Genomic DNA, 27,904 nt, shown 5'->3' with positions numbered 1-27,904 from the left:
AGCTAGCCGCGGCCAATAGTACTTCTCCTGGATGCGGTGCAACGTGCGAGCAATCCCGAGATGCCCTGCAGTCGGCTCATCATGACATGCCTGCATAATTTCTTGCCTAAGATTCTTGGGCACGACAAGAAGATGTACTGTCCTGTTGGGCGCGAAGTTCTTCTTTAGGAGGACATTATTGTGAAGGACGACAGGAGGCGCTTGAACCCCCGGGGAGGCGATGCGGTCTTGCCTTTCAAATAATCAACTAGGCTTTGCAATTCAGGATCCGAGCGCTGCTGCTGCGCTAAACTGCTGGCGCTTAACGGTCCTAAGAAAGCGTCGCCGTCTTCCTCTTCCGGTGCTGCGTCGACGGGGGCTCGCGACAAGCAGTCTGCATCGGAATGCTTGCGGCCAGATTTGTAGACCACAGTTATGTCGAATTCTTGAAGGCGCAGGCTCCAACGAGCAAGGCGGCCGGAGGGATCTTTCAAATTGGCTAGCCAGCACAGAGCATGGTGATCGCTCACAACCTTGAATGGTCGTCCGTACAGGTAGGGGCGAAATTTCGACGTGGCTCAAATAATGGCGAGACATTCTTTCTCGGTGGTCGAATAGTTGGCCTCGGCTTTCGACAGTGAACGGCTAGCGTACGCGATAACTTTCTCCTGTCTTCCATTTTTCTGAACGAGGACCGCTCCTAAGCCCACACTGCTTGCGTCGGTATGGATTTCGGTTTCGGCGTTTTCATCAAAATGCCCGAGCACAGGAGGGGACTGTAAGCGGCGCTTCAGCTCTTTGAAAGCTTCCGTTTGAGGCGTTTCCCATTTAAAAGGCACGTCAGCCTTGGTAAGTTGAGTCAAAGTTTCAGCGATGCACGAAAAGTTCTTCACGAATCGCCGGTAATAAGCGCACAATCCAAGGAATCTGCGTATAGCTTTCTTGTCATTAGGCTGTGGAAACTCTGCGATCGCAGCAGTCTTCTGAGGGTCTGGGCGAACTCCATCCTTGCTTACGACGTGACCAAGGAACAGCAGCTCCTCGTAGGCGAAGTGGCACTTCTCTGGTTTCAGTGTTAGTCCTGAAGACGATTGTTTCCAGCACTATCTGAAGCCTTCTGAGATGGTCTTCAAAGCTTGAGGAGAAGACAACAACGTCATCTAAGTAGACTACACAAATTTGCCACTTCAAGCCTGCGAGCACCGTATCCATTACTCGCTGGAACGTCGCTGCGGCAGAGCAGAGGCCGAGTGGCATCACCTTGAACTCGAAGAGTCCGTCTGGTGTGATGAACGCAGTCTTCTCGCGATCTCTTTCGTCGACTTCAATTTGCCAGTAGCCGCTCTTCAGGTCCATCGATGAGAAGTACTGAGCGTTGCACAGCCGGTCCAATGTATCGTCGATGCGGGGGAGGGGGTAGACATCCTTCTTCGTAATGCTGTTCAGGCGGCCGTAATCGACGCAAAAGCGAAGGGTGCCGACTTTCTTTTTCACTAGGACGACTGGTGCTGCCCAGGGGCCCCTCGATGGCTGGATGACATCGTCACGAAGCATTTCCTCAACTTGCCTGCAGATAGCTTGGCGTTCTAGCGGCGATACGCGGTATAGGGGCTCTGTCGCAGTGGTCGAGCGTGTTCGTCTGTGACAATGCGGTGCTTAGCAAGCCGGGTTCATCGCATATTCGATGCTGATGAAAAGCAATCCCTGTACTTTTGAAGAAGACTGCGTATTCGGTCTCGTCTGCTCCGTGGTAATGCTCGGTTGATATCAAACGTTGGTTGATGGCCTTGGTCAGATGGTTCTACGAGTTGGTCGGGTAGGGCAAATTTGTCTCTGATGTCTGCCAGCTCGTCGAAGAAAGCGATCGTCGTACCTTTGTTTAGATGCCGGTATTCTTTGGTGAAGTTGGTTAGCAACATCTGGGCTTGGCGATGTCGGATTTCGGCGACTCCCCTTGCGACGCCCAATCCTCGATCCAGGAGTAACTGGGTGTTCCCCTCGATGACGCCTTCGGCATTTTCGATGTCCCCAGTACCTATGTAGGCGAGGACACTCGATCGGGGCGGCACGCTCAATGCTTCGTCGAGGACGTTTAAGGCAACGTGATGAGTCGCGCTCGTCGCAACAGGTATGGCTTTGTCCGTGGAAAGCTTGATCGACTTAGATCGAAGGTCGATGATCGCTCGATGTTCATTCAGGAAGTCCATTCCCAAAATCACGTCTCGCGAGCACTGCTGCAGGATCAGAAAGGTTGTCACATAGGTTCTCCCGTTTACAGCAACTCTCGCGGTGCAGCGTCCTGACGGCGTAATCAGGTTGCCACCTGCGGTGCGGATCAGCGGGCCATCCCAGGTTGTTGTTACCTTCCTGAGTCGGACAGCGAGTGGCCCACTCATGACGGAGTAGTCAGCTCCGGTGTCCACCAAGGCAGTAACCGCGTGACCGTCGACCATAACTTCAAGGTCACTTGTTCGCGCTTTCGTATTACACGTGGTCTTCGGTGTACGATCTCGGCTTCGTCGAGCAGTGAGGCTGCGGTGGGCGTACTCCAACGTTACTTCTCTGGGCGGTGGTAAAAGCTTAGACTCTGGCCGCGTCGTCGTCGGCGTCGTCGGTGTTGTCGTCGTAGTTGAGGCATGGTCTTACGTTTTCGTCGATGGAGGATATTTTTCCTTGCGCTCAGAAGCAACCTCACCTCCAGAAGCTGCTTTATTTAGTTTAACCTTCGGGGGCTGGGGGAGCGTCCACACACTGCGTAGATACAAAGCGCGGTGATGATGGCGACGGGGAACGCGATAGGCGGCTCGGCGATGAGCATCCTTCCCGACGCAAAAACTCCTCGATTTCGGCTGGTCGCTGGTCGGGTCAGGGTCGTGGAGCGTCGTAAGAGAACCCTCGGATGCCCAGTCTTCTGTATGGGCAGTGCCGGAGGACGTGACCGGCTTCGCCACAGTGGAAGCATAGTGGGCGGTGCTGGTCGGGAGTTCTCCACTCGTCGCATTTCTTCGGCTTTGTGCGGCGCTCGTAGGACGGGCGGGTTGGGGCGAGAGGGCGGCGGTCCAAAGCAGCTGGCTGAGGGCGATAGGGGCGTGGGTCCCGTCGTCGAGGTGCAGGACGGCGCACAGCTGCGGCGTAAGTCATGGCTGTGGGCTGCAGAGGCTGCGAAGTTGTCGGCGTCACACCCAAGGACTGTTGAACCTCATCCCGGATGACGTCTGTGAGCGATGAAAGCTGCGGACGCGTTCCCGTTGGCAGCAATCGTCGGAGCTCTTCTCGCACAATTTCACGTATAACCTCCCGCAGGTTATCGTTGTTAGCGGTGTCCATGCAGCTTGCTGACAAAAAGCGCTGCTGGCGGTCATACTGGCGGGCTCTGGCATCAAGAGTTTTTTCCATGGTGGATGCCTCTTCGACGAATTCCGCGACGGTTTTGGGTGGGTTCCGTACGAGGCCTGCAAAGAGTTGCTCTTTAACTCCTCGCATTAGCAGCTTGACCTTTTCATCTTCCTTCATGCTCGAGTCGGCACGCCGAAAGAGACGCTTCATCTCCTCAGTGTACACTGCAACAGTCTCGTTTGGGTGTTGTATGCGAGACTGCAGCAGCTGCTGGGCTCTCTCCTTTCGCACGACGTTTGTGAAGGTCTTCAGAAGCTGCTCCTTGAAGGTTTCCCAGTTCGTGAGACTAGCTTCCTCATTTTCAAACCAGATCCTTGCTGGTCCCTCCAAGCTTGGCGAAGAAGACGTACCTTAATTCCGTGGCATCGTCCGATTGGTTAAAAATCGCCACACGGTCGAGCTGTTCTAGTTATTCTTCGGGGTCAGCGCCAGGCGAAGCGTCGAAGGTTGGTGGCACCCGCGGCTGCTGAAGAATGATTGGAGTCATCGTCTGGGGCAAGCTCATGGTAGACGTTGCTGCTGGCTTTCGCTTTCGGGTAGGGTCCGGCAGAATCCCGAACTCAGGTGCGTCCTCTTGCAGGCGTCGGCCTGCGCGTTGGAGTGGACTCAGGTCCTGCGGTAGATGACTCAGAGGGCTGGCGTCACGACTTGTAGGGGGTGTCCGGAACATGGCAGGCTACCCAGCACCTCCACCAGATGTCACGTTGTAGTGACGGCAGTCCAGCGGTCACGAAAACACCAACAAGACTTGGAAACGAAGCTCTTTATTTGGGCTGACTTGCGCCCGCAAAAGAACTGAATCACTCGGCGGCGGCGTAAGCAACAAACGTGCTCGTCAGTCGTCGAACTACGAATGCCCGCCGCTCGCGGCATCGCTCAATTTAAAGCCGGCAAGGAAACTTCCAGATAACAGGTCAAGATCATCTACGGTAGTCTGGAAAAACCTAGATGCAGCCTTTCATGGCTGCGATCAATCGTGATTAGACTGGTCGCTTCTCGCGTCACGAACAAAAGTGATAACGACCCTTTCCTGCTGCCTTGAGCGTGAACGAACAAACACTACAATGATACGTGGCAATATGAAGTAATTTTCTGCCAGTTGCCTTGCCAGAAAATATTTTTAGTATTTCATTTTTCCCTGAGTTTACATCGCTGCGTTAATAGGGACTTAAATTTAATGCCTCGAGCCCGTCCCACTTTTTTTCTGTGAAATTTAGTCCAAGGCCTTTTTTCGTCTTTTTTTTTTTGCGAAATGTTAAGTAGAAACGCAGAAGCCAACATGATCAGAACGTGTAGCTCTTAATTGCTCTTTTTCTCCTGTAATAGACAAAGATTGAAGTGACCATGCCTAAAATACATAGCAAGGATATTCCCGAAACATTAAATAATCAATTTACTGCATAAATAATTTAAAAAAAAAACGATATTCATTGGGACTCATTTTTCGACATGGGTGAAGAGAGAAAAGTTATTTAATTAAACGTTAAAAAAGGCAAACAGTGATCGCGCAGTCTTTTGCCGTAAGGTAGCAGAGATAATTATTGCAGTTATATTTAATGGCGGATTCAGCCTTCTATCACAGGCGATAGGCTGCCTTGCATGACTAGAGTTCTACAGTGACCCGTTTATCACGACTTTGCAAGGCATCACTTAATCCTGAAGCCTGTATCGCTTTATGCCGCAGTCAACAGAAAGCTGCTATTCAAGAACTGCGAATTGAAATCAACGCCCCCGCTCTTAAATGACGCCCCAGCTCTTCCTCCTCCCCCCCCCCCCCCCCCCCCTCATGCATATATTTGCATACTGTTTGCCCGAACCTTATCTTACCGATTGTACAGTATTCATTTCACTGGCTTAGGACTGAAGAATAAAACATCTTATTGAGAGCTGCTTACGAGCAAGTCAAATGTATTAGTCGAAGCCAAGCGAACAGGTGCGGACAATTATTGACGGAAAAATCATTTCAATCGAGGGTACTTAAAGAAATCAAGCAATATTAAAAACATGAAGATGCTCTTTTTTGCTCCTGCTCCAGTTTTTGTCTCAGAAAGAAATATATTAATCAAAGTATGAACGACACTATGGAATCACAAGACTGCAAACCGCGCGCTTCCCCATTCTGATTGATCCAACCGTGGGCTCGCTCACCTTGTTTTCATGAAGTGTAGTGTATGAGAAGGCCCCCCTTTCGGAATTTCGCATGAGGTGCCGAGACCGACAGTGACCGATCCGGGCGAAAAACGACGGGGAAGAAAGCGAAGCGGACGCCTTTGCGCCGTGTTCCTGACGCTTTAAATTACATATTCCAGAAATTGGCCGAGATATTGCGGTTTTGCAGAGGTCGGATTTACGCAAGTCTGCAGGACGCGGTCAGTTCCGAATATTCGTAAATTTTCGATACGTCAATTTCTTGAATCGAGTTGGAACCGAATAACAAACATCTAAAAATCAAATTCTAAATTCGAAACGTTCACGCAGTTATGAAAGTAATAAGTAACAAGATTCAGTCGAGAACCAATTTACCGATCCCATGCTCTAGCTGGCATGTGAAACATCTCGGTGAAAGCGGCCAAACAGCCAGAGTGATCCTGTACGTGTTTTGCTATATGCAGCGAAGTTCCGCCCATTTTCAGGACCGGCGCACAGAATTCCCTCACGACAAAAAAAGTAGTGCGTTGTTAAAACTTCTATTCTCCCCTAAACAAGAATTTTGCCACAGGAAAAGGTTACAAGCTCAAGAATTTCGACACCTGGCTTGTTTAATAAAGCCAAACTTTAAAAAGCTTATTTTATTTACTTTTGTGGCTGGCTAGCGGAGTAATAAAGTACGCGCCTAGCGTTAACAACTGCTGTTTTTTTTTTAAGTTTTATCCTACTATAGCACAATATTGCAACAAACCTAACTTCATTCGCTAACCGCATAAATACTCTTCAGCTGAAGGAGCCTCACCTTGAGGGTACCAATCTTTCTTGCAGGCAACACAATATTGTTGCACTCATCCTCGTAGAAGCGTTCCTGGTCCAGCGGACAGACGCCCCCCGCGCCATCTTGGCTACTGGCGCTTTTGCATGTCTCGCACAGCGTATGTCCGCAAGGAAGCAACTGGGTGCTCCTTGGGATCACCCCGCATAGGGAGCACGCATATCGCTCCACCACGTCCGTTGCAAACCGCATGGGCCTCCATTTGACGCCGCAGGGACCTCCGGTGCTCAGCCGCAGCAGCCTTGTTGCGCCCGGGTCCGGCATGCTTGTCACACTGATCGCCCGCTGAGGACATCGCTCAGCACGCAGGAGGTCGGACACAGCGTCGGTAAGCGTTATCGCATCCAGGCTGGCGTTCCTTGTCGCAACCGGAAGCTGGTTCGCCTCTCCTCCTCCGCTGTTTCTCTCTCCTCGCTCTCGCTTTCTTCCGCACCGAGCTTCGGGGACCGGCAAGGGCGGGTCGCTCGAAGGGGGGGGGGGAGTAACACTGTTTCGCTCGAAAGAGAAACGCTGCGTCGTCGTTGCGTCGTCAGCGTGTTTTTGAGACGGCCCTGACTTGAAAATGGGGTGTCATTAGCCAGCTTCAATGTTTCAAGCCCCAAGTCACGTGCACGACTTTCCAGTTTCTCAAGTGAGCATTTCAACGATTCATCTGCTTACGCCAAGCGAAACGTGGTGTGCAACGAACGCTCAAGCGCTTTCTTGGAAAGCAAGCTCTGTTAAAGAAGTGTGCTGACACCGCGTCGCCGCATCTAGTCCGACTTAGGGGTGCAGTTCTCACGCTCTTGGTGAGAGACCAGCTTGACATCGAACTGAAGTGCAGCATGCACGCACCGAGTGTGTCATAAAGCGCAGCATTAAGAAGGCTATTAGTAAGAAAGAAATCCGTGTGCTGAGAGTGCAGTGCGGAACATTGCGATGCAAATACGTGTATGATGCCTCGTATAATGTCCTGCTTTGTTCGCGCAAGACATTTATTTTGTGATGATTGATAGGGGCAGCGATTGAGGCCGCTCGAGAAGTGCGTGCACGATAGTAAAAGATGGATAGCAATTGTTTAGCGAAAATTTTCATGAATTAAGCTTATTCATTTAAAGAGTAGTACACAAGTATTTTTGCGTAAATCTCCATTCCGACTCCAGTGCAAGTTTTCTTAAATAATTGCTTCAACTGCCTGTCTTCAAATTATTCAGGTTCTTCACTGAAACCTGAAGATGGGTATATCTTTTGTAATCTGCACGTGTTCCTATTACACTACAGATGTATTGTTTTCGTCATATGTTTGCTTGTGTGCTTTGCATGTTGTGCTAGAGAATGCTTGACGAACACTCGTACATTCTTTTCAGCTAGCATGGCATGACTGTGATCATCCCAAAGTGAGCAATGCAGGGAAAATTCTCAGGGTGCTCGCCAACGTTTCAACCAGAGGACTCGTCTTCGTCCGGGCGGCTACAAGTCCCCTTGTCGAAACGTTGGCAAACAACCTGAGGATTTCCCCTCCCTTGTTCACTTTGTATTGTCAAGAAAAAATATTGATTGATTGATTGATTGATTGATTAAATTATTTATTGATTGATTGATTGAATAATTTCGAACGCTGGCTGGGGTGATTTAACATAAAAAATTTTATTGTACAGCTCGATAGCGTTTTTCATTATGAAATTACGTTGCGCCGTCCAGACGTTGGGGCGTCCGATATCTGGTCCCGCGTCGCTCGTATCCGAAGCCGAACGAAGTAACCACAGAACAACCGCGGCGGGTTGGAGGAATTAATACGAAAAAAAGGAGGCGGTAGTAGGAGAGAGGGCAGAGATGGAGACGCTACATACACGGTATTTACTGGAGAACACAGGCACCGGAATCGCAAGGACTGCTGAATCGGCTGAAGCGGGCGGCTCTCGCTTCGAAGGACGCCGCCATGTTTCCACGCTAAGGGCGCAAAAGCCGCAACTGCCGCAACGCTATAACTCCTGAAAATTGCGTGCGTACGCTAACGCTATTTCCCCGTTAGCGTTCTGCGCATGCGCCCTCTGGACCCGCTATTCCGCTATGCACGCAATTACGCAAAGCCCGCAATACTTTTTACGCAATCATTCCCATCTCGTTTCATTGTGAGCTGCCGCCTGTGAAGTAGGGTTTCAGGGCACCAAGCAGTGTGTGGGGTCAAAGGCGCGTGACCGGCGGCTCCTCTGTTTTTGTGGCTGTCCGCGTTGGAAATAATACTGACAAAGAATTCATGGTAGGCAATGAATTTTATGCATATTACTTGGTGATACCAACCTTGGTGTTTTCAAGAGGCAATAATTAAATTGTACATCTTTTGTCACTGTAGTGCTACTAGCGTAGCTGTTCCAGTCCTTGTTATCTGCGCGACAAGATGGACCTATCAGACTCGTAGATGGCAGCTCTGGCCACGAGGAGTCATTGCGTGGAGCCTGAAGTGGCTCCCGTTATGCCGCCTGGTGGTGCGCCTCCAGACCAGGTTCTCGTCGGCGCATGGTGCAGCGCACCCGGTATGGCGCCTGGCGCGGCGCCTGCCAAGTCCCCTCGGAGCTGCAAAGCAGCCACCTAAACCCGCCGGGCTCCCCAATTGGTTCCGGGAGCGGCGGGACTTGGTGCCGGTCCATGGAGGGAGACGACGGGCGTGGACAGCCGCTGGGCGATGAATACTAGCCACGTGCCGACGATGTAGGACGTAGCGACGGTCACCGCCAGGACGGCGCCCGCGGTGTGCTCACCGCGACCCGCGTGACCGATGGGAAGACGCCGTCCTGCGCGGAAGGCTGCGGCATGCGGGGCTGGCCTCCACTGCGCAGCGGCTCTCGTCGCAGCTCTGTTTCGGCCCAAGACGGCTCCGGCACTCCGTCGTCCGTCACCCCAGGGAGGACGTCTTCCAGCCATGGACTGCTGCCGTCCTCCATGGGTGCTGGCATTGGCGCCGAGGTCTCCATGGACAGCGGTCGCCAGACGCCTTTCCGGGGCAGCTGTCAGCTTCTCCTCTGAGCGCGATGCGCGTGGCTCGTGCACGTGCGTTGGCAAGCGCAGTCATCTTTGTCCTTCACATTGTCCGTGTAGCCAATGTCGCCATCCTTCTATCGCAAGCCATGGACTTTCCAAGAAAACATTCTTAGCTTTCTTGAAAGTCAATGGCTTGCGATAGAAAATGGCGGCATAAAATACTTTTATTATGCGAAGCATATTACTAGAGGTACACTACAGCCCTTCGCCGTGGTTACGCGCCGTGCACACCATGTGGTACAGTGACGTCACACCACGTGACACACCACGTGACACATGACGTCACGACAGAGGAAGACGGAGGTACACTACAGCCCTTCGCCGTGGTTGCACGCCGTGCAGACCACGTGGTACAGTGACGACACACCACGTGACACATGACGTCACCACAGATCGCCGTCACGCGCTGGGAGAGGGAGAACGATGCCATCGCACAGACACCGGAATGTCCTCGAGCGGCATTCCCGCGCATTTCGAACGCGCGTTCACACTCGGTGTAGGTGAAACGCTGGCTGACGTGTCTCGCATGGGCTCCCGCCTCGAAGCCACTTTTCGGCAGAAAGAGTCAGCCTTCGGGCTCGAATATTTTGGACGACATCCGGGCCATTGTCCAGTGCCTGCTGAAGCCGGATTTTGCCAATCTACGGACACCTAGGCATATTGCCGGCTGACTGCCGGCCTAGCCATCGAGCTCGACCTAGCTCGTCACCTCTCCGCCGGGAACTGAGCTCCCAGGGACCTGCAAAGATGGAGTACGCCGTGGAAGGCGAGAAAATATCAGCGTCGGAGCTCGAGGACGGAAAATGGGAAACCATTCTTCGGTACCGCGACCGACAACGAGGCCTGAAGAATAAAGGGCCCGCATCAACCGACGACGAGCCTGCGCAGGGGCACGGCCAAGGCAAGTCTAATTCCAATTTTCCATCGCGAAAGAACGGGAAAAAGCTACTTGCACTCAGCAAGAAAGCACTTCTCCCGCGCTTACCGACCGATGACTACAAAATCGTCTGCCGACCACAAGGTTGGAATCTGAGGGACTTTGCGCCCGGACTACTACTCTTCTGCGCCTGCGAGGTGTCCAGGCTGCCGTATGATACGGTGAAGAATGAAGACATTATCAGAGTCAATACGGCCAACAACACCTTCACGCTATGCACGCCCGATCGTCAACGGGCGACTGCATACGCCAAGATTGAAAAACTGAACCTCCAAGGTGAAACCTACAACGTTACGTCGTACGTGGCGGCGCCCGAAGACTCGGTAAAAGGGGTCATTTACAACGCCTACGCGGGAGACTCGCCCGAAGCGGTTCGCCAAGGCTTCGGAAACAGAAACGAAGGAATAGAAGTTGTGGATGCCCGAAGGATCGGACAGTCCAGAACAATACAAATCACCTTTTTTGGAAAGAAGCTACCCAGCCAAGTAATCTATCAGTGCGGCGTCTTTCGGGTCCACCCCTTCAGGGAGCAACATGAAGTATGCTACAACTGCAGGAGGGTAGGACACCGGGCCGACGTCTGCTACAAACCTACAACGAACCTTTGCCGCCGCTGCGGAGAAAATCACTCGCCTCCACCTGAGGGAGAACAGCCAACCTGCCAACCCGTCTGCATCGTCTGCAACGGGGGCCACAACACAGGCAGCCGGAACTGCAAATTCCGGCTGATCAACAGGAACAAACAAGGAACGCCCCATGGCAACCAGGCACCCAAGCAAGGGGACAACGACTCATCACTACACGGACACCAATCTAGGCCCAGGAAGAAGGAACAGGGTGCTACCGGAAAAGGAGGCAGCCACAGCCGGAACAACTCCAGCTCCTTCCCGCCCCTGGGGAACCCTGCAGGGAACGACAAGCGAAGCTCGAGCCGCGGACGCAGCGATAGCCGCTCCAACAAAAAGGTGAGCTGGCCAGCAGAGGCCTCCCAATCTATTGACGCTCGAGAGAAGGAGTTTCAGATACAACTACAATCCCGAGACAGAGAAATTGCCAGCCTTAAAAAAGAGTTGGCTGACATTAAACGCCTGTTACAAGCGCATCAGGTACAGAATGCCACTGCGGCTAGAACGCCACCCACCGCGTCCCAGGCTTCGACCAATAGTGCGATGGAAACAGACGCCATTTGCCACACTCCCTCCACCGCGTCCCAGTCTTCGGCCCATAACGCGACGGACACAGACGCCAGAATAGCAACTAAAAGACCGCTTCCTACAAAAGAAGGCGAGGAATCCAAACGAAAGGCCGAGGCTTCGGAAGCCGACACCCCGCAGCCGTCGAAAGCGCCTACCAAACTCAGGGCAGACATCAATACTCTGTCAGAGAGAACTAGCGCTATATCAACAGAACAAGCAACCTTCCAAGGCCTCGTTACTACCAAATTTGCAGAGATAGATATTCGCTTTGCAACACTAGAGGGACAGGTATCCCAAATAGCCACGTGCATGCAGCAAATAATGGATAGGCTTACAACTATCGAGGCCCGCCTACCCCCCATCTTGGATCTGTCCACGACGCCACAACCATCTATAACCCAACATGGCACAACGCCAAAAATTTGAAATTTGGCAATGGAACTGCAGAGGCTTCCGCCGCAAGCGGGCCCACTTGCAGCTCCACATCCAACAAGCACCGTCTGTTACAACCCCAGACGTGATTGCATTGCAAGAAGCTAGCGGCAGGGCTACACTGCCAGGCTATAAAGCATATCTGCCACCTCATTATGATACTAGTAGCGCAGCCGGCTCCTTCACAGCCACTCTGGTGCATAGAAATATCACCGCAATTCAACATTTTATAAATGATTCGGAAGAAGATTACACCCTACTTGAAATAGTACCAAGGCAAAAAGGAGACTCAAATCTCTTCATCCTTAATGTATACAACCCGCCCAGAAACAAAGGCAATGGACTCCCACACTTGTTGATAAACACAGTAAAGCTGGCTGCTAGGGCTCAACTAATAATTGTGGGAGACTTCAACGCTCAACACCCAGCATGGGGATATACCAAAGCAACTCCGAAAGGGAACCTGCTCTGGCAAATCATACAGTCACTAGGGCTCACAACGCTAAACAACCCGAGCGACCACACACGCATGGGTAACAGTGTATGTGTCGACACATCTCCAGACCTATCCCTCTCTAAAAACGTCAAGGACGCAAAGTGGGTCAACACCGGGCAAAACCTTGGTAGTGATCATTTCATCCTTAGCATCACCTTCCCCACGACAAAACTTAAAAACAAAGCAAAAGAAATACGAACCACGGATTGGGACAAGTTCAGGCAACTTCGCGACAAAACAGCTCCAAAGGATATCTCTAACCTTAGCGACTGGGTTATCTCCCTGAATGAGGATGTCAGCTCCACTAGCGTTGCGGTGCCAGTTGAGAAGGAGGAGCAGATTGCAGACTCAAAGCTGCTACACCTGTGGCAGGCACAAAAAGGCCTCCAAAAACGCTGGAAGAAGCAAAAACACAACAAGCGACTACGCAAAAAGATCGCTGAAATCGAGAGGCGAATCGAGGAACATACACTTACTCTCCAAAAACAACAATGGAACCAAATATGTGAAAGCGTCAATGGGCAGCTCGGAAATAAGAAGACATGGCATCTTCTAAGACACCTGCTCGACCCAGAACAAACACGTCCCGTGCAACAAAGTCAACTGTACAGACTCATACATAAATATGAGGGTACACCTGAAGACCTAATCAAAGAGCTAGCAGAACGTTATCTAAACACGGATGATGGTACCACTCAACCAGACTACCGGGGGACTCCTAATCCAAATTTAGACGCAGACATCACAGACGCAGAGGTCTGGTACGCAATTGGAAAACTGCGGACAACATCTGCGGCAGGACCAGACAAAGTAACAAATAAGACTCTCAGGAACTTAGACGCAACGTCGATCGCGGCGGTTACAGACCTTATGAACAAATACTGGCATGCAGGCAACATACCACCAGAGTGGAAACACGCGAAAATCACTTTTATTCCTAAAGCGGGTAAGAAACTCAGCACTGAGAATCTACGCCCAATTTCATTAACATCATGCCTAGGCAAACTCATGGAGCATGTCATCCTCAATAGGCTCCAAAACTATGCGGAGGACATGAACCTCCTACCTGAAACAATGTTAGGATTCAGGGCCCAACTATCTACCCAGGACATACTCTTGCAGCTTAACAAGGACATAATTGAAGCTGACGAGGGAACAGGAACGAAAGCAATATTGGGTTTAGACCTTGTTAAAGCTTTCGACAACGTCACCCACAAAGCCATTTTGACAAACTTGTCAGAAATCAACCCCGGAGAAAGGACGTACAACTACATCCGATCCTTCCTCACTAACAGAACAGCAGTGATAACGGTCGGAACAATAGAGTCTGCCCCAATCACACTAGGAAGTAAAGGAACGCCACAGGGCTCCGTCCTGTCCCCTTTCCTTTTTAACCTCTCCCTCATCAAAATTCCCCCCAAACTGGCACAAATACCAGACCTACATCACACGTTCTATGCAGATGACATCACACTTTGGGTAACCAAAGGATGCGAAGGCTACATAGAAGACACACTCCAAGCAGCAGTGGACATCATTGAGGCATGCGCATGGGAATCCGGCCTCACTTGTTCTGAGCAAAATCTGAACTCTTCGTGATCCGTCGTAAACAAAGAGGTAGGCGTACCACGACATCCCCCCCGCAAATAAACGTCTATGTTAATGGACGATCTGTCAAAGAGGTACAGACCATGAGGATACTGGGGTTGTATTTACAAACAAATGGAAAGAATACTGACACACTCACTAAGCTAAAACGCACGGTAGAAGCGACGGCGCGATTAATCCGCCGCATAGCTAACCGCAGACAAGGGGTGAGGGAAAGAGATTTATGCCGACTAGTGCAGGCCTTTGCGCTAAGCAGGATACTCTATGCCACCCCTTATCTCAAATTTTCGAAAGCAGAAAAGGACAAATTGGATAGTATGATACGGCAGGCCTATAAGGCTGCGTTAGGACTCCCACTAAATGCCTCAACTGAAAGGCTTATGAGGTTAGGAATACATAACACCTACAATGAACTGAAAGAAGCCCATTTAATGGCTCAAACAGCGCGATTAGCCAATTCCAGAACTGGCAGGAGTATTCTTACCAGGCTCGGAATTAACTTTCAACCTACGAATAACGATGCTAAAGTAGATTTACCCCGCGACTATAGGACGGCCCTACTAATCAAACCACTCCCCAAAAACATGCACCCCTTACACCATGAGGGTAGAAGACAAGCAAGAGCCAAAGCCTTACATAACAAATACAGACAGTGCGCTGGAACACTTTATGTAGATGCGGCAGAATACAAAAATACCAATGCCTTTGCAATTGTGGTTGTGAACGAGAATGGTGACCACATCGTCTCGGCGACAATCAAAACGAAATCCTCTGAAACGGCAGAAGCGGCGGCTATAGCCCTCGCCCTAGCGCATACCCAAGGGAGCATCATCTTCAGCGATTCCAAAATGGGTATCAATAATTTCGCTAAAGGGCGAATTACAAACACCTCCCTTAGAATCCTTAACGCAACCAAATTCTCACCAAATTATTCCGAATTGATATGGGTCCCAGCCCATTCGGGGAATCCGGGGAACGAGGCAGCCCACAATAAAGCCCGAGGTTTCGTCGACCGGGCAGTGGATGAGTCTGGCTCCCTGAATTTCACGAAGGACTCCATGATCACATATCATGATCTCACCAATCATTTTAAACTAGAGAGGAGAATTTTCCCCCCTCCAGACAAAAGACTTACTAAAGAACAAGAGGTTACGTGGCGTCGTCTACAGACGAGATCGATACGCACCCCATCACTCCTCGCTCACATTTATCCAGATCTTTACAACCCAAACTGCAAACACTGTGGCCACCGTGCTACCTACGATCACATCCTGTGGGACTGCAAAATAGAGCCACCTCCGGGTGATCTAGTTACAGCTCCTTCTCTCGAGCGGTGGGAGACCGTGCTGGCTAGCTCTGACCCCAGAACGCAAGTTTTGGCGGTGGAGTGGGCTGACAAAGTCGTCGAGGGCTATGTACTCTCGACCACTTAACGCGACCTCTTGCCAAGCTCTTCCCGGCGAATAAAATGTTTTACAATCAAAGGTGAAACGCTCGCTCCACCGGGCAGGCGGACGCGGCTTCCGTGGCAATCCAGGCGCCCACCCAACGCGCGTCTGGGGGTTAGTCGGCGTTCCGCTGTAGCCATGCCGTTGTCTTCCCCCACAACGAAGGCTTCTAATGGTTTTATTAAAATTACCAAGTATTCAACCAAGGAAAGCCATGTATTACCAAGCCTAGCCATCAATATGCTTCGCATCTGACCAGGGTTAACCAAGTTAAGCCTCAGCCATTTTTTTTTTTACAAAATACTGCAGGCCCTTAGGAGGGCAGGAGTAACAAAAGTATTACATAGAATACAACAATGAGCGAGTCAAGCTTAACAATAACTCATATTGCAAAATGTGAGAATTTCGAATGTATGAATATTTCATTTCATCTTTATTTGGTTCTTATTTCCTTGAGCGCCCATTTCTAGGCGCATTACATGAGGACTAGGTACCCACCAATGGGACCCAATAAGGCTACCGCGTCAGACCCTCAAGACGGTGCTCAAGCCTCCCCCGAATTATTTCAATGTGATGACATTTAAGTTGTCTTGCAAAAAGAAGTCGATTTCTCTGTAAAGAAATTTTCTGATTGTTCTAAAGCGTCGCGTCTTCATCAGCACCGCTAAATTTAAAAACCTGGGGACTATAGAATGTTCAAGTACATTCCAGTGGATGATCATTTGGTCTTACGATAATTCAGACCACTGTTCCCCTTAACCCACCTACTAATATCCACTAATCCAAATCAATCTACCCGCCAATGCACAATAATCCACCTCAATCCACCCAATAACCTACCTTAATTCATTTGATCGAGTGGTCCTATGTTCAAATTTTGGGGGTTCTTTGGAATAATTCTGAATGGGCCAACTTCCAAATGCTGCCACATTTTCTTCTTTAAGATTGTGGTTAAGAAGGACCCAAGTTTTTCCTGGAATGATGTTAACAGAGACTTTACACTTTAAAAAGTTCTACTAAGAAAAAAAGTCTTCGTACTCGGCTAATTCCTATCACATATCGGTAAGAGCAGATAATATTTATTATCGTACTCGGGGAGGTCTGAGTACACGGTAACAGACTCCGCCGTGCGTACATAGCTTATATGTGTCGTAGGCGACTTCATCTCAGCGCACGGTCGGCAGTAAAATGCATGGTGCCTGCAGGATCCTGCAGGACCATGCGTTCAGCCTTCACAAACCACGGAAACGGAATAAAGAAAAAAACCAGTTCTTTTGCAACCATGTTGTACAGGAGCGACGGCATTTGCTGCATCCCACAGATTACAGAACGAGCTGTATAGGGCGACATAAGCCTGTTCACGCCTGTGTAGCGTGAACGACTGAGGCGGCTGCGTGACCCGGTCGTGAAGATGTTGCGAGGAAAAACTTCTGCACACATCACGAGACAAAAGGGTCGTCCCGGTTAGCTCAGTTGGTAGAGCGACTGCTCCGGTGTAGAGGTGGTCCCGGGTTCGAACCCCGGACCAGGACGAATTTTTCTTTAACTACGAAGTTTCTGAGAAAGCTGTATAGCTTGTGTTGTTTGTACGTGAGGGAATACGGGCTCTCCGTACGCGTTCGTTAGTTTCGTTCCCAAAGAAGGAACTCCGGTAAAACCTAACAACTGGTTTAATTGGCCGAATGGTAAAATAAGAAAACTTTACAGAACGATTGGAAGCACGACCTGTTCGTTCAGCGTCTCACAAAGCACTGTCTTTCGATGCCGGGCCGAGTCTTCCTTTCTCCCTCTTCTGCCGCCGCTCCCGCCTCTCCGACCTTGGATAGTAGAATTCCCGGAAAGCCTGCCGCCCGGTTCAGGGACGGTCGCGTGGGAACGGCCACGGGAGCCCCTTTCGGGCGCCTGCCGCCCTGTCGGCTCGCGCGCACACACTCACACACGCACACACAGGCGCACACACACATGTACAAGGGTCCTTGACCGAGGAAATCGCGTGTCGAATGGCGCCGCATTTTGTCCCCCCTTTTCGTCTCCGACATAGCTTTCCTTTGTAGCCGTATGGCTGCGCTTGGGTGGATGCCAATGAGTAATTACTCCCTTATTATAACATAGCATAGCATAGCATAGCATAGCATAGCATAGCATAGCATAGCATAGCATAGCATAGCATAGCATAGCATAGCATAGCTTAGCACAGTAGAAGTAGAACTATAGTAGAAGAATGATTGCCAGACGGAGGCTCTTATTCCTGCTGTACGCTCACTAACTAAGAGTTGACTAGCATCACTCACTCATCCTCGTGTAGTTCGTCAAACTCGACAAAAGCATCTTCCTTGCCTCGAAATGCACTTCGCCCGCTCTAAATTTTCAACCACTTTTTTTTTTAAGGCGTAAGCCTTTCTTGTCTCATGAGTGGCGTGGACGGAACTTGTGGAGGGAAGCTGCCCGCACGAACTGTCAATCATAGGTGGTATGGTAAATAAGATAAAATGTAAAAGTTGATTGAGTAGCAGTTGAGAAGCAACATATATGTTTGAAATGAAAAAAGAAAAAATGAAAAATGAAAACAAAAATAAACACAACAGTAAAAAGGAAAAAATAAAATGAAAATAAACAAGAAATTTATAAAACAATAAAATATAAAAAATGAAAAAAGAATAATCCAGGCAAAAAGAGTGGACAGGGAAAGGCTTTCGCATTTCCGGTCTTAAGCAGACTTAAGTGCAGTCCTGGAGTTTTTTTTTTTTCTAGTATGTGGAATGCAATTCCAATTGATGTGTTTTCAGCAGGCAACCTCGCTGGCTTTGAAGAAAGTGTACTGAATATTCTTCTCGGAAGTGATTTTTTTTTCTCCTTTTACTGCTTCATGTGTTTTCCATCCATTTTTCGCGTATATTAGGCGAAATGCTGGGCGTTCGTAATTGGTTTGTGCTTCATTTGTTGCTCCTAAAGTGACCTCCCACAATTGGTCTTCAATGACCAGCAGCATACCAGAAGCAAAAATATATAAAAAAAAACAAATGAACAACCCAGCCATGCTGCCGTAAGAGATTATTGCAGTTCGTCTTTATTTTATTCCCACATTTAGGAATCTGAAAGAGCTTCCCGAGTATGTTAACGTCAACGAGAATTTAGCGCTTCGGCCATGCCGGGTTTCCCTCAAGTCACATGTCCGCAGCAGTGCTCACCACTGCAGCCAAAGTGTGGGAAGAAACATTCTGAATTTCACTGACCACATCTTTATTTTTATTTATTTTTTGCTCTCAATATAATCTATGCATCTAAATACGCGCGACAGAAACCAGTGCCAGGGGAGACGAAAACAGGCATGACACAAATAAATGTTTCTTCTAAACACAAAAGCCTAGAATACCGGTCGTTTGGCCGAGGACACTTCATAATTTGTTTTCGTTTTAGCAGCCACAGATAGCACTGACTAGACTGTAAACTCGACCACGATCATCATAGTTCCATCCTCCCTGACGTTGTTTTCTCTGACCAGAGAGAGAGTACCGTAGAATGTGTGTTGCCAGCTTAAATCATCGGGTCGTGCCTCAGCCTCATCCACCTTACGCATCAACCTGTAGTCTCTACATATAGTTACCTTCAAGTCAGATACCTGCGGAAATGCGCTCTCGAGGGTGTGACCAAACCGCAAAGAAATTTCCAACAAGTCCTTGCCGCCTTCTACGGTCACGGCCATGGTGAAATACACATGTTCGCTGTGCCACTGAGTGACCTCGCCAAGAACGTTGCGGCCGTCAACAATAAGTGGATCAATTGTCTTCATGTTGGTCACAGAAAAATAATAACTAACGGCTTCAGGCCCCCCGCGAGTGTCCGTTAGTAGGAAGAGGCTGCAAGTGGCAGGTATAGCTTGCCATTTCCGTCGCTGAGTGTAGATACAGCAGATTGTGGGAATCTTCGTGCGAAGGTTTTCCGGTGCGTCCGCATGTTGCACACGGGCCAGCGATTCAGTTGCTAAGGCATTCAGTCTTCGCAGGATGTGTCTCTGCTCCACTCGCCAGGACATGCGGTCTCCGCTGTCCCGATCTTCATCCGGAGAAATCCGCCGAAGCATCTCGCCCATTTCCCCCAGGAGGCAACCGTGTTTCGACATTTCCTCGGAGAGTTCGTTCATCTTGCTCTGCAATGCCGGCAGCTGGTCCTGCTGAGGTTCCCTCAGGAGCGCCTTGAACTCTTCCAGGGCGGCGGTGACGTCATGAATCCCGAAGACACCGTCGTTCCGAGGCGGCTCGCGCTGGTCTGCAGCAGTGCCCACGGCGCCGTGGCAGCCGACGCTGTAGTGCGGGGCCAGACTAGCGTGCGGGACGCTGTCGCCACACCGCGGACATTCCACGGTGTGGTAGGAGCAGTCTTCCTCGTAGTGTCGCAGGACGTCTGCAAGGGCTCCCGAGAATCGGCAGCCGTGGCCCTCGTTCCAGCAGAAGGCCTTGAGATATAAAAGAGATATAAAAGCGATTCCTCTTTAGAATTACTTCGAGTCGAAGAGTATTTACCAGCACCCGTGTGCACCGAGCTATTTACCGACGAGCGCAGAACGTAAATGACAAGCGAACAGCGTTGCAAACTGTTGCTGCAGGGCGCATTCGTTTAGCAAGAGCAGCCTTAGCCCTGATGACGTCATTCCTGCTCACAAAAGAGTGCTGGTGTAAAGCTGGATCGCTTGCTCCTGTGTATCGGCGTTCGGAATGATAAACGGTGTTCAAATATTATCAGGAGGCACTTGGAAGGAGTATTTTATGGTATTTTCTTGCGAATAACAAAAGGAGGGCTTATATGAGCGCACGAATCGAAGGCACTGTCGCACATGGGTCAAGACAATTTGAAAATTTTTTGCCATTTCTCTTCGAAGGCATATCTCTATTATTGACATGACTGCGTTAGTAGGTTTGTAAATATGGCGATTTTAGCTTCTTCGCAAAAGTGTTTTTCCGCCGCCTATTTACCGTATAATGCAATTCTTCAATTTTCAATATTTTAGGTTAAATCCCTCACGTTTCAGTATTTTACATGCAAGATAAGCCGTGCGGGAACCACTCAATTTTCAACATTTTATGCGGAAGATAAAGAATGCAGGAGTTAATTTGTAATCAATAGGTATTCATTGGATTTGATCTTTGCACTAAACGAAGAATAGATCTAGAACGCTGGATTGGGCGAAGAAGAAAACAGATATAGCAACCGTTGCTTATTGCAAAAACGTATACGAGAGTATTCAGGGAAAAGACTGAATCAAAACAAAAGCTAAGATTCGAAAATATTCAAGACGAAGTATACATCGTTGACGAGTATACGAGTAGACGAGTATAGATCGTTGCGTTAACAGTGACTCAAATTTAATGCCTCGAACCCTTTCTACTTTTACTTATCACAAGCTTAGTCCAAGGCCTTTGTTCGTCTTCTTTTTTTTTTGCCAAAATATTAAGCGGGAACGCAGAAGCCAATATGATCAGAACATGCAGCTCTTAATTGTTGTTTTTCACCTGTAATAGACAAAGACTGAAGTGACCATGCCTGAAAACGCCTAGTAAGGCTATTCCCGAAACATTATAGAGGCTATTTACTGCATAAATTGTTCAAGAAAAGACGGTATTCACTGGGGCTCATTTTTCGACATGCGTGAAGAGAGGAACGTTATTTAATTAAACGTTAAAAAAATATCAAATAGTGATCACGGAGTCTTTTGCCGCAAGCAAGGTAACAGAGATCATTATTGTAGTTATATTTAATGGCAGATAAAGACTTCGGTGACAGGCGCTAGCGTGCCTTGCATAACTGGAGTTCGACACTGACGCGTTTATCACGACTTTGCAAGACATCAGTTCGTCCCGAAGCCTATATCGCTTTATGTCGAAGTCAACAGAAAGCTGCCATTCTAGAACTACGAATCGAAATGAACTGGCATGTATATCATGATTAACTCTTTAGTCTTCCGCGCCCTGTGGGTGAACTGGAAGTAGTTTTTGTATTGGACCGGCCACTAGCTTTGTAGTTATCGGTGCAAACAGTGTGTACGTATATCACCTGTTCTCGCAATAAAGTTGCCATTAAAAAAAAAAAAGACATCTCAGTGAAAGCGGCCAAACAGCAAAAGTGAACCTGTACGAGTTTTGCTATAGTCGGACACAACTTAAGTCTGCAGTGAAGCTCCGCCCACATTCAGCCTCCGCGCGCAGAATTCCTCCACGACAAAAAAGTAGTCCGTTGTTAAAACTGCTCTTGTCGCCTAAACAAGAATATAGTCACAAGAAAAGGTTATAAGCTCTTGAATTTGACACCTTACTTGTTTAATAAAGTCAAACGTTAAAAAGCTTATTTCATTTGCTTTTGTGGCTGGCTAGCGGAGTAACACAGTACGCCGCGAACCGTGGCTTAGTGTTAACAACTGCTGTTTTCTTTTTAAGTTTTATCCTACAATAGCACAATATTGCCACAAACCTAACTCCATTCACTAATCGCATAAATACTTTTCAGTGAAGTAGCCTCACCTTGAGGGTATCAATCTTTCTTGCAGGCAACACGGTATTGTTGCACTCATCCTCGTAGAAGCGTTCCTGGTCCAGCGGACAGACGCCCCCCGCGCCATCTTGGCTACTGGCGCTTTTGCATGTCTCGCACAGCGTGTGTCCGCAAGGAAGCAACTGGGTGCTCCTTGGGATCACCCCGCATAGAGAGCACACATATCGCTCCACCACGTCCGTTGCAAACCGCGTGGGCCTCCATTTGACGCCGCAGGGGCCTCCGGCGCTCAGCCGCAGCAGCCTTGTTGCGCCCGGGTCCGGCATGATCTCCACACTGATCGCCGCTCAGGACGTCGCTCAGCAGGCAGGAGGTCGGAACAGCGTCAGCAAGCGTTATCGCATCCAGGCTGGCGTTCCTTAGCGCCCTTGAGATATGAGAGATAGCACACCGGTTTCATTTCCTCCTCAAATCCCTTATCAGCTTCGGCTCATAGCCTCCCTCCAGAGACAATGCGGCGGAACATTTCTGTATTCTGTGACGTCCATGGCTCACCCAGCTCATTGTTTTAAGAAGTAAGCCGTTATTTAGAGGAAGAAATAAAAACAGCGGATCGAGCCTTTCCTTGTATGACTCACGTTCGGGACTTGGGAAGGCAACTGAGCCAATAATTTTTTTTAATTATTGGTTATTCTGCTGGAATCATGGGAGGCTTATCGATGGTCGGGGCCCTTATTTCAGGGCTCCGCTGGCTTCCGCAAGCCTGTTGGCTCTTCTAATCGGGAGTATCTGGACCTCTAGTTCTGAGCTGGCCAGCAGTGCCTTCAAGTGAACTCTATTTGGATTGGTTATGTGTGGTTCTATGTTGTGTGATGTACACGGTCGTCCACTTCTACCTTGAACACCGCTCTGCGTGGCTGGATGGATGGATAGATAGGAGCGCCCCCTTTGAAACGGAGTGGTGGCAATTGCCACCATGCTCAGCTTTTCTTTCATTATTTTTTCAACTGTGTTGTTAATTCTCATTAAGATTCGCCATCTTCTTTCACTACGGTTTCCTACACTTCTAACCTTATGTCACATCTCGGCTTTTCAGCCACCAATCCAATCGCTTTTTGCTAACATCCACTGCGCCTGGGGAGCTAGCGCGCAAACGCAGAGACAGCTGTAGGTGGGGCCTCCGCTGCGTCGTCTGCTTTAGCGCGGCGGCTCCGCCAAAGCGTTTGCTTTGCGGTAAAGCTTTCTTTCTTTCTTTCTTTCTTTCTTTCTTTCTTTCTTTCTTTCTCTCTTTCTTTCTTTCTTTCTTTCTTTCCTTCTTTCTTTCTTTCTTTCTTTATTTATTTATTTCATTTTATTTTCTCACAACAGAGAAAAAAGGAGCAGGAGCTAAAGGTTCATAGCCTGACAGAGGCTCCTGCCCCAGGTAGCACAATTCGGCATTTCAGTGCACACTTAATAAAAAGAAAAGATAGACAGGGAAACAGCTCTCAATTACAAAAAAACACATTTGAACATATAAATATTTCAACACATAAAAGTGAACATATATATACGGGATTAGACAACACTTAGTAGAATTTAAGGGAAAAAAGAAACGCTAAATGCACATCTCGGCACTCTGCAAAACTCATGTAATTGCAAACACACACACACACACAAATTACAGACACATAGCACACCGTACTCTGATAATATATATACACCTTGATTACACCGAAAATTAATGAATGCAACAATGTCTTATTGAAGAAAAGAAATGGGTTTTTTTAACAAATACGATTTGACATATTTCTTAAACTCCGGTTTTTCGAATTTAATTTCTTCTCCTATGTAATTCAGCAAATAAGGAACTTGGAAATGTAAGATCTGTCTGCCATAATTGGTCCTAGTGAGCGGTATTCTTCTTGTGTGTTTACGTAAGGTGTATTTTGGTTCTTGGAGGTTTGCTTCAGAGAGGTACAATTTATTGTTTTTTATGTACTGTAATAACTTGAAATAATATATTTGGCTTGGCTTGGATAACTTTGCTCTTGCTATGCGCACGAAAAACGAGAGTCCGGCATGATTCCCGAGAGGCGCAGCAACTGCGCTTGGTTCTGTGCAGCACGTGGTATATCGGTGGCAGTTGCTTCTCGTGTTTGCTTTTTTTTTTCATGCGATCACAAAAGTAAAGACTGCCACGGGCAAAACTTGCTCGATTCCTGAGCCAAGCCTCCAAGCTGTGGTGACACTTCCGCTACTGAACTAAACTTAACTAAACATTCAATTATAACGTTTTTTTTTATCTGTTTGCGTGAATAGCACAAAGAAATTTGTTGCAAATGAGCCGCAGTTTAGGGCGGCGCATAGGCGAGTTAAACTCCCTAGCGCACGAATGCCGTGGTGTGGTGAACACCCGTATGCTATGAGACTTTTTCCCTGAAATTCCCCACTTCTTCACATTCTTGTTTCCAGGTTCGTAACGACTCGAACGTTTCTTAAGTTGAAAGGTCTAAAGTTAGTCCGCACCATGAATTCATCGCTGGCTTTGCGGCGCCCAGCTCAGCTGATGAAAACAATAGTGCGAGCCGCGGGCATATCGTAGCTGCTCGGCAAGAAGCATCTGAGCAACTAAGTTGTGGAAGTGCCACCACAGCTTGGAGGCTTGGCTCAGGCATCGAGCAAGTTTTGCCCGTGGCAGCCTTTACTTTTGTGATCGCATGAAAAAAAATTGGCTGGTGTTAACTCTGGTTAACCAAATCGTGTTGCGAAAGCTACATTCTAGCCGTCTCGTCGCTTTCCATAACGGCTCGCCTCCCGCTACGCCGAACCGTATATACCGGGTGTCCCAGCTAAATGTAACCAAACTTTTAAAAAAGGCGAAGTGTCCTAGTCCAGTGAAACCAACTCAGGGTTGTTCATAGTCGCGTGGGCCTAGTCTTGAGTATTTTTTCGCTCTTCAAAGTTCATTAGTTAGTTAAGTTTAATTAGCTAACTTTTTAATTACTGACTTCAGGAAGAAAGTTTCAATGCAAAAGTTTTAGATCACCTCGAAAAACCGCTAGTAGGGCTGTTTCCGTCAAGTTACGATTTACGTAGCTTCATTTATTGACCTTAAAAGAAAGTCGTCACGCGGCCAGCTGCTCGCTCACTTCTCTGCCCAAATGTGCAGCCAAAGTCTCATCGAGGAGAGGGGCACAGTCGTCATGTGGAAGCTTTTTTTTTATTGTACGGGTTATGGTTAAAGGCCGGTGAAAAAACTACTTTACGTAAATATTACTTTGCTGCAAATGTATCAGTAAGCTGTTTCTCAAAGCGATATACAACTTTTCCATTGACACTTTGCTCCTCAAATCAATAATTAAAAAGTTAGTTAATTAAGCTGAACTAATTAGTCAACCTTGAAGAACGAAAAAATACTGCAGACTAGGCCACGCGACTCTAAACAACCCTCATTTGGTTTCAGACGGCTAGGACACCCCTTGTTTTTTAAAAGCTTGGTTACATTTAGCTGGGACACCTGGTATACACGCACTGCGACGCCTCCTCTCCTATACCGCGCACAACTGGCGAAGTGAGCGGCAGCGGCTCCGAGGCCGGCGCTACGGCGGAGCGCAGATGCAGGTGGCGCTCTGAGCGGCGGCGCGCCGACAGCTGCGGCGGTTGCTAGGCAACAGCTAAAGGTCAGAGTGCGACCACGCCCGTCGCGCCGTCGCGACGAGGCGAACTGGCTGGCGTAGTGTTGCTTTCGCAGCAAAAAGCAAACACGAGAAGCAACTACCTCCGATATACCACGTGCTGCACAGAACCAAGCGCAGTTGCTGCTCCTCTCGGAAATCATGCCGGACTCTCGTTTTTAGTGCGCCTTGATTATTATACTGTAGGAAGGCCTGCGTGTAGCATCGCGTTTTATAGCTTCTGAAGCGATTGTTGCTCTCGCTGTTTGTCCTTAAGCTGGCCGATTTCTTGTGAATCATTTGCGCTCCAACCTATCGGCCGCCGTAGCAGCGGAAGCTTCCGTCAATGTACGACGTCAGATGCGCAAGGCTCGCATCTGTATTTTGAGCATGCGCACTACCACCACCGCAGCATCATTCCGCGCAGATAGTCGCTGCGGACGCACAGCTGAAATTGTCTATTTATCAGCTCGCTTTCTTCGGTTCAGAAAGAGATATTGTGATTCAGGAAGGAAGGCAAGTTGCCCGGCGCTTGAAACTGTTCACCGAGCAAAGTGGTATCACGACTATACTGCGCCATGCTAGGGTAGAGAAAATGGGGATTGAAATAGGAGAAAAAGAAATGGTGAGCAATTTAGCATGGTTTGGACAAATGAGAATTAGGTGTTCTAGCACTTCGGTTTCGGTTCGAGGCTCGGTTTTCAGTTTTGACTGCAGCCAGCCAAGACCAAGTCCAACTTTCACTTCCATACGTGAAAGTGTTTGCTTAGAAAGCCGGCAAACAGTCGAGCATCGGAGAGAAGTGCATAGAAATTTAGGTCATAATTCCACACGTCTTGATCCTCTTGGTTCGTATGGGGATACGCGCTCACTAGAGATGGGATTGGCGAATGGCAGTCCCCCTAGAAAGCCACGCACCATGAGCTTCTAGCGCGCGAGAACGTCGATTTGAAGACAGACGGCGAGAACCAAGCGGCAACAGTCACGTGTCACAGTAGAAAGTGTAACAGACGCCCGTCCGATAGTAGAGCACATGTTGTGGTACAGCCCCTGATATTGCGAACCCAAGAAAAGCACCTGAAGACGTACGTCACCATATACAATAGACTACAGCATGCTAATAACGGCGCTTCCCTTATAAAAATGGTCTACACACAGTCTATAGAGTTCTTATAGACTCTATTGCCTTCGTATAGATATTTCTTTTTGTTTATTCATGCTCTATAGGCTGTCTATAGACAAAAGTCTACTAGAAGTGTATGGCCATAAATCTGTAGATTGTATATAGACTCTCTAGAGCATTTGTATTGCTATAGACCTTTCTCTAGGATTTGTCTATAGAGAGTCCATAGACTTTATGAGCAAAAGTCTATGGACAGTCTTTAGACTGTCTAAAATATTTTTTCAAGGGTTGAATCCGTCCCACGCTGCTTGCGCTCGAAGTAAGCACTGAGTGTCATATGTAATCCTTCTGCCTCACTTCCCCTAAGCAGTCACTGACTGATTCACACTATATGCATCCTTCTCAGTTGAATGTATTATTTGTTCTCATATTACAGCTAGCGCTTAAACATTCATGTTAAAAACTCTTAGCAGTTCGGTGTAATATTTCTAGCCTTTCTAATCGCTGCCTCACGCAAAAGAAGGAAAAAGAAATAAAAGCAAACGTTTAACCATCACGAGTCATCGCCAACACGCGGAGAAGACGGAGAAGATTGCTAAATCGAACCAGGGAAGTGCACAGCTGTCCACGACGAGCCGATTTTTACCAAAACCTTCGTTCATAAGTGAGTATTTCAACACTACCAGCGTCAGTAGCGAAGCAGATCTAGTCGCTAATCGTATCGTGATATGAACACCATGTGTTTCTTTTGGAGAATTAACCCTGACGGGTCTCTCGCGTCAGCTTCACGTCAGAGTAGCTGCTTTTCTCACAGCCGTTTCAGGAATGTGTCACTGAGATCGCACACTACACGGGCCTCTAGAATTTCGCCTCCACCGAAATTCGACCGCCGTTGGAGCCGAAATCCTAGAGACCCCTGTACTGTGTGATGTCTGTGCACGTTAAAAAACCCAAGGTGGTCGAAACTTACGGCGCCCTTCACTATGGCGTCCCCATAGCCTGAGTCACTTTGGAACGTTAAACCCCCATGAACCATAAACGAATGTAAAACCAAACCGAATGTGTCCGAAGTTAGAAGCGTCTCACATTGGTAAGTGCAAGTTCCCGTGCTATTCATTTAGATCAGTTCGAGTTCTAGAAGTCTGATTA

At 48.5% G+C, this 27,904-nt stretch overlaps 2 protein-coding genes across 3 annotated transcripts in view; both read right to left on the bottom strand.

Annotated features, from left to right (window-relative positions):
• The window catches only part of LOC149335202 (uncharacterized), a 28,394-nt gene extending 21,709 nt beyond the window's left edge, over window positions 1-6,685 (bottom strand). Inside the window, exon 1 of one of the 2 annotated variants that reach the window (XM_089551876.1) lies at window positions 6,326-6,685. In XM_089551876.1, the coding sequence (XP_089408002.1) occupies window positions 6,326-6,622 (297 nt within the window). In that variant the 5' untranslated portion in view covers window positions 6,623-6,685. The remainder of the gene's footprint in view (window positions 1-6,325) is intronic. The other variant, XM_089551875.1, reaches the window with a different exon arrangement.
• A 12,031-nt stretch (window positions 6,686-18,716) lies between these two features.
• On the bottom strand, window positions 18,717-22,377 carry LOC149335201 (uncharacterized). Its single transcript, XM_089551886.1, has 2 exons — window positions 22,006-22,377; window positions 18,717-19,946 (listed from the first exon to the last, which is right to left on the bottom strand). Exons 1-2 carry the CDS (start codon window positions 22,300-22,302, stop codon window positions 18,930-18,932), a joined length of 1,314 nt encoding a protein of 437 aa, XP_089408012.1. The 5' UTR covers window positions 22,303-22,377; the 3' UTR covers window positions 18,717-18,929.
• Window positions 22,378-27,904: the final 5,527 nt, after the last annotated feature.

The sequence above is a fragment of the Amblyomma mixtum genome, chromosome 7, assembly GCF_055824585.1.
Source record: "Amblyomma mixtum isolate Tamu chromosome 7, ASM5582458v1, whole genome shotgun sequence".
In the NCBI taxonomy this organism is placed as follows: domain Eukaryota; kingdom Metazoa; phylum Arthropoda; class Arachnida; order Ixodida; family Ixodidae; genus Amblyomma; species Amblyomma mixtum.
The sequence above is the reverse complement of the archived record's forward strand: the minus strand, read 5'-3'. Positions and strand labels throughout refer to the sequence as shown.

What these genes read in the sequence shown, in the direction of transcription:
- LOC149335201 (XM_089551886.1), bottom strand. Translation starts at nt 22,302, where the DNA reads ATGCCGGACCCGGGCGCAACAAGGCTGCTGCGGCTGAGCGCCGGAGGC. An exon ending in GAAAGATTGATACCCTCAAG is followed by an intron (nt 19,947 to 22,005) that starts GTGAGGCTACTT and finishes TTATATCTCAAG; the next exon opens with GCCTTCTGCTGGAACGAGGG.